The following is a 7236-nucleotide window of genomic DNA, read 5'->3' as shown; positions in this document are numbered from 1 at the left end:
GATATCCAATAATGAATGATGAATAGATAACAATAAAATAACCAGGAACCAATACCTGACATTCACCCCCAAAGTAGTATAAGGTAATATATCACAACCCCGACAGCATCAAACAAGTCCACCGGTTTCCTACCTTGGACTTTTCCCCTTTAAAGAAAATAGCACGTGTCATTTAAAGGAGATTATATAAATCTTGAGCGTGGAAACAAGGGTATAGAGGTAAAGTAAGATAGATGGAACCTGAGAATAATGCCCCCCAGAATCTGTGATGATCATAAGTAACGACAACTGAGTATATTGGTATCCCTTTAAGGACTAACAGACAAATATTGTGTCCTTCCCTAGAGTATCAAGTTTACTAACGTAAAAAAAGGCAATTATTACGAGACTAATTCTAGGAAAAGGAAAATTCTAACAACCAAAGATCAAAAAAATTAAGTCCCATACTCCTCTTCTGCCATCTCTGCAAGGAGATTATAATAAAACAACCAAAACTTGTCTAAAAATGAGACCAAAAAACCTGCCCAGACGAGTTAGTTGTTGGATTGTGTCTAGAGATATGTGGGAAAAAATGACAAATGAGGATTTGCGAGCAGACTTCATGAGGTGGAATCAAGTTCCAAGTCGAGACTCAGGATGGAATAACACAATATTAATTGTTGTATCAGACACTCTCTATTTTAGGCAAAATATAGGGACCAAAATAGAAAAGGTAGAAACTGCTTGAAATAGTGTAACCGCTTCCGAAACTCTTCCAATAACCGACAAGGGAGTAAATTAAAAGGAGGAATGATCAGGAGATACAACGACTAGAGTAATTTTATTCCAGAAATATACCAAAGGGGATTAATTGATATGAAAAAGAACGACAGAAGAAGATTCATCCACTTGCACATTTTATTCACACCGGAACCCCCGCAGCCGTGATGCAAGTAGGCTGATGAGTAAGATGATATGCAAAACAAAAATGAGAGAGTATATACTGTTTTATTTGTTCCAAATGGTGATTTATATTTTAGTAAAGGAATAAATTGTATCTGTACATTAGGGTGATGAATTCTTAGTTATGTCCAACAAGACTCTAAATTGTGTTAATATGTGTCACTTCGTCCGTTTGATCAGTCTGTTTGACCATTAATTAATAGTGAACCACCCACTGTCTGGTTGTAAGAGGACTTAAAGTGTCCGGAGTCAGATAGTGAATAGGGACATTCTCTTCCCAGAAATATATGTGAAAGGGCATCCTTATCAGAGGAGGAACGATTCCTGAATCAGCAAATGGGCTCACTTTCCTATGACGTGATCTGTGTTGGGATGTCCTTACCTTATAAGGAGTTGTAAGAGCCGAATACCTCCTCAACACCCCGGAGGAGTTCCATTTGGGAGTTAGACGAGTTGTTGTTTTATCGATTTATTTTGGTTAGTCCCCTCGAAGAACAAAACAACCCCCCTATGAAATCGTGTCTTCATTCTTAGTGAGGTGGGACAAGTACCAACATTAGAGTCTTGTCTTATAAGTAAATTATACAAGTACCTCCATCTAAGAGGTCACCCACAAGCGATCAATTGGTCATTTGTTACATGGGTTCTATATTGTCACTTCGGATTATTATCATGGTCGTGGTGGTGTGTTGTCGATAAAGAAGTGTGTATGTAAAGGGCCAAGTGATAAATGAATCATTACGTACTCACTGTATAAGTATTTTGATAAATCCAGGTGACCCCCCCGCATTACACTAAAGGGAAGGTCAGATGAATAATATCGAAGCATATTATCCTAGTAAAAGTGAAAATACTGTTCTCCCGGAGTGACGTTAATCAAGGAGTGGACAAATAGCGGATTATTTAGCACTGATCAATCCGATATGGAAGAGTAGTTGACATTTGAATCTTACTAAAAAGCTTTTGTAGAATAACAATATTTGGCAAGGAGAAGAACCAGACTTTTTTCAACCCACTGAAAATATCGAAAAAGTTTATAGGTAAAAAATAAATTGACTCCCGACTAAAGAACAACTGATTCACCATGTTAATTTTATTATGAGGATTTAGAAAACGCGAAATACTTCAAGCAAATAAGAGGAAGGAATGATTTATCTGTTTAATATTGTTCAAAAAATCCTAATCCCAACAAATAGTTAACCAAAGGAGGAGAAGGAAAATGTTTGACCGGGTTAATATTGTTTCCAAAATGATCGTGGAAGGGCGTAATCAGATTAACAATACGGCAAAGGATATTCAACCGTCTTAATTTTCTTTCGTACCTAGCAATAACAAAAATAATTACGAACAAGGAAAACAGCAAATTTTCGCGGGGGATGAATTTATTAGCTATATTGATATAGAAGAAATATTTCCCAACAAAAAAAAGGGCGAGTTTTCGACGCGGGTAATTTTATTACATATATTGCTATAGCGGAAAAAATTCCAAAAAAAGAAAAAAAAGGCGAGTTTCCGACGCGGGAAATTTTATTACATATATTGCTATAGCAGAAATAATTGCCCAAAAAGAAAGAAGCGAGTTTTCCACGCGGTTAATTTTATTACATATATTGATATAGCAAAAATAATTGCCCAAGAAAAAAAGGGGTGAGTATTACACGCGGGTAATTTTATTATATATATTGATATAGCAAAAATGATTCCCCAAAAAAAAAAGGCGAGTTATCCACGCGGATAATTTTATTACATATATTGCAAGACCCGGAAAGATTAAAATGACCAAGAAAAAATCAGTGTTTCCTCCGCTTAAAATTGTTGAAAAATTTCATGGGGCATAAAATAATTAAAAAAAGAAGGAAGTGAACATTTTTCCTACGTTTAATTTTATTCCAAACACTTCCATAGCAGCCAATTAATTGGAAGGAAAAAGGAAGCGAAGAATGTTCTACGCGGAATAATTTATTCCATAAAATCATTTGAGAGAAGAAATTAACCGAAGGACCAGGCAGAATGTTGTTTGACTCGATCAATTATATTACCCGCCTCGAAATGGCAATAAAAGAATAACCAAATAGAAAGGGGGCAATTTACCATAAGGTTAATTTAATTCCGGAAAATTAAGGGTGCCAAAATGATGAGCAAAAGTTGGAACAAGTTTTGTGCAGATTTGATTGCGTATGAATCCTAACAACTCCAAGGAAAAATGGAACAAAGCAGGCAAAGGCGCCTGATCAGAAAGTCTAATCTTATTGCAAATATTTCCCACACAGCCGAATTAAACGAAAGTGACCAGACAAATATTCCGTCCATGTAAATTAATTCCGTGAATTCGGGTGCCAAAGAAATAGTAAAGCAGCGGAAAAATCACATGTTCCACTCCTTTAAAATCATTATGAATAATTACGGGTGGATGTAATATTTTGCACCCAAAAAAAGGGAGGGTAGTTTCACACGTGTAATGTCATTCCAAAAATTTGTGTGCAGGAAGATAATTGAAAGAATGGCAAACGACCCAATGTTCCCCCCCTTTAGTGTCATTCGAAATAATTACCCGTGGAAGTAATATTCTGCACACAGAAACAAGGACAATAGTTTCACACGTGTAATGTCATTCCAAAAATGTGTGTGCAAGGAAATAATTGATGGAATGGAAAAAAAGTGAATATTCCACCCCATTACTGTCATTCAGAATAATTACCAGACGGAGATGGATTTTTCCCGAAAGAGAAGAGAAAATAATTTCACACGTGTAAACTCCTTCCCAAACTGTGTGTGCAGGCAAATGATTGACGGAATGAAAAAACAACAAATGTTCCACCTATTTAGTGTCATTCAGAATAATTACCAAAGAAGGCAACATTTTGCCCAAAGGAAAAGGAACAATAATTTCACACGTGTAATGGCATGCCCAACGTGTGTGTGCAAAGAAATAATTGAACAAAGGAAAAAGAAACGAATATTCCACCCCTTTAGTGTTATTCGGAATAGTTACCAGACAGTGACAATTTTTCCCCAAAGGAAAAGGAAAAATAATTTCACAGGTGTAATGTCATTCCAAAAATGTCTGTGCGACGAAATAATTGAACAAATGGCAAGCGAACCAATGTCCCACGCCTTTAATGTCCTTCAAAATAATTACAGGAAGGGCCAACATTTTGCACATAGGAGAAGGAGAAATCATTTCACCCGTGTAATGTCATTCCAAAAATGTGTGTGCAACGAAATAATTGATCAAATGCCAAACGAACGAATCTTCCACCCCTTTACTTTCATACGGAATAATTAGCAGACCGAGAAAAATTTTGCCCAAAGGAGAAGGAAAACTAATTTCACAAGTGTAATATCATTCCAAAAATGTGTGTGCGACGAAATAATTAATCAAATGCCAAATGAACGAATCTTCCCCCCCTTTACTTTCATTCGGAAAAATTCTAAGCCGGGGACAAATTTTGCCCAAAGAACCAGGAGAAATAATTTCACACGTGTAATGTCATTCCCAAAATGTGTGTGCGGAAAAATAATTAAAGAAATCCGAAAATACCGGATGTTCCACCCATTTAGTGTCATTCTGAATAATTACCAAAGAAGGCAATATTTTGCACATCAAAACCAAGGGAGATGATTGACTGGGGTAATGTGATTCCAAAATTTCGGGTGCAGAAAAAAAAAAAGATCAAATCCAAACAGAGCCGATGTTCCCCCCATTTAGTGTCATTCTGAATAATTACCAAAGAAAGCAATATTTTGCACAAACAATCCAAGGGGGATGATTCCCTGGCGTAATATGATTCGAAAAATGCAGGTACGAGAGATAAATGATCGAATGGAAAAGGAACGAATCATCCACCCCTTTACTGTCATTCCGAATAATTACCAGAAAAACCAATATTTTGCGCACAACAAATCGAAGAATAATTTCACGCATGTAAATTCATTCCCAAGATGTGTGTGCAACGAGATAATTAAAAGAATCACACGCCAACAAATGTTCCACCCCTTTAGTGTCATTCAGAATAATTACAGGATGGGGCAGGATTTTGCCCCCAAAAAAAAAAAGAAATAATTTCCCTCGTGTAGTGTCCTTCCAAGGATGTGTGTGCAAGGCAATAATTAACACACTGGAGAAGAAACAGATGTTCCCCCCCTTTAGTGTCATTCGAAATAATTCCCCGTGGAAGTAATATTTTGCACACAGAAACAGGGAAAATAGTTTCACACGTGTAATGTCATTCCAAAAATGTGTGTGCAAGGAAATAATTGGTCCAATGGAAAAAAAGTGAATCTTCCCCCCCATTACTGTCATTCAGAATAATTACCAGACGGGGACAAATTTTGCCCAAAAGCAAAGGAAAAATAATTTCACACGTGTAATATCATTCCCAAAATGTGTGTGCAAGGAAATAATTGATCAAATCAAGAAGCAACCAATGTACCACCGTTTCGTGTCATTTTGAATAATTACAGGACGAGGCAACATTTTGCACACAAAAACGAAGGGGAATGATTTACTGGTGTAATGTGATTCCAGAAATGCACGTGTGGGAAAATAATTAAAGAAATCCCAAAGCAACAAATGTTCCCCCCATTTTTTGTCATTCTGAATAATTACCAGAGGAGGCAATATTTTGCACACAGGAAAAGGAAAAAGAATTTCAAACGTGTAATGTCAATCCAAAGATGTGTGTGCAAGGCAATAATTGAAAGAATGGCATGCGACCCAATGTTCCACCCCTTTAATGTCATTCAGAATAATAACAAGACCGAGCAATCTTTTGCACACAAGAATCAAGGAGGAACATTAACTGGTGTAATATGATTTCAAAAAAGCGAATGCCAGAAAATAATTAAAGAACTGCCAAATTAGCAAATGATCCCCCCATTTAGTGTCATTTTGAATAATTATCAAAGAAGACAACATTTTGCACACACAATCAAACGGGGATGATTGACTGGGGTAATTTTATTCCAGAAGTGCCGGTGCGAAAGAAAAATTAAGAAAATCCCGAAACAGCGGATGTTCACCCCATTTAGTGTCATTCTAAATAATTACCAAAAAAAACAGTATTTTGCACCCCCACGCAATAATGTTTCAATCGCGTAACATCCTAAGAAAAATTCCCTGGCAAGAAGATAATTAACATAATGGAAAAGGAAGGAAAATTCAACCCCATTCGTTTTATTAGGAGTAATTACAGTGCGAAAGTAAAGGAAGAAAAAAAAGAAGAGAAATCTTTTCCGCGATTAGTGTAACTCCAAATAATTAGAATGTGTGCGTTATTTTACACCCCAACAATGATGTATGTTGCACTTATGCAACGTCATTCCGAATAATTATGAAGACAACAATATTTTGCACAAAGAAGAAAAAGACTGTCTCCACAATTTAATAAACTTCGAATTAATTATAAGTCGGGAAATATTTAGCAGCGCGAGGAGAAAATTTTTTTAACTCGATTAATGTCATTCTAGATAATTAAAGGGGAGGGAGAATTTTGAACAGGAGCCAGATTAATTGTTTACCCAATTCCATGTCATTCCAATTAATGATAAAGCAGGAATCATTTAGGAAACAAAAAAGGAAACGTGTTTTCCCTGATTAGTGTCATTCCAATTAATTACGAGGACAATATTTAGGACGCCTGCAGGAAAAGGTGTTTAACCAGATTAGTGTTATTTAAAATGTCCCAATAGCAGGAAATAATGAGTCCCAAAAAGGAAATTAGAACTATCTCTTCCAAAAAGCCTAGAAAGCCAAACAATTCCAAGCCAAGAAATCGACTCCCAAAACTGACAAAGAATGAATTGAGCAGTATGATGTGTATCCAAGTAACAAAAGAGGGTCTTCGACTAAGAGAGCCGAAGATTACCTTCCCTTTCCCATTGTTGCTTACTAAAAAGAGTGAGGACACAGTATCCGAACAACCGACAAAGGATCCGATATCCCCGTCGAAGGTTAGTGAAAATAATTGTCAGGAACAAATTGAGACGAACAAGAGTAATGAATCCTTCAATTCCTCTGATGCGAAAAATTTGGCAAGCATTGGTTACTGTCTCTAGCGGAGGAGAAAGTATATCCCAGGAAAACTATTATTTCAAGAAGTTGCAAAAGGGCATTTAGCACGATGAAAGAGAACAGAGGATGTATTCCATTCGTACGTTTATTCTAGAAATATAACGAAAAGTCCTTAATTATCCTAACAAGAAGAAGAAGGATAAAATTTATCATGTTGCATATTTTATTCAAATCGAATAGGCTAAACCCTTTTAAAAGTAGGCTGATGACTAATGTCCTAA

The 7236-nt window shown here is 36.3% G+C and overlaps 1 protein-coding gene across 1 annotated transcript; it reads left to right on the top strand.

Moving 5' to 3' along the window:
* Positions 1-6642: 6642 nt before the first annotated feature.
* On the top strand, positions 6643-6999 carry C922_05396 (hypothetical protein; the record flags this gene model as incomplete). Its single annotated transcript, XM_008820967.1, has 1 exon — positions 6643-6999. The coding sequence occupies one exon, from the start codon at positions 6643-6645 to the stop codon at positions 6997-6999; it is 357 nt and encodes a 118-aa protein (XP_008819189.1).
* Positions 7000-7236: the final 237 nt, after the last annotated feature.

This window comes from Plasmodium inui (assembly GCF_000524495.1).
Source record: "Plasmodium inui San Antonio 1 unplaced genomic scaffold supercont1.66, whole genome shotgun sequence".
Classification (NCBI taxonomy): Eukaryota; Apicomplexa; class Aconoidasida; order Haemosporida; family Plasmodiidae; genus Plasmodium; species Plasmodium inui.
Note: the sequence above shows the minus strand (reverse complement) of the source record. Positions and strands in the feature narration are given on the sequence as shown.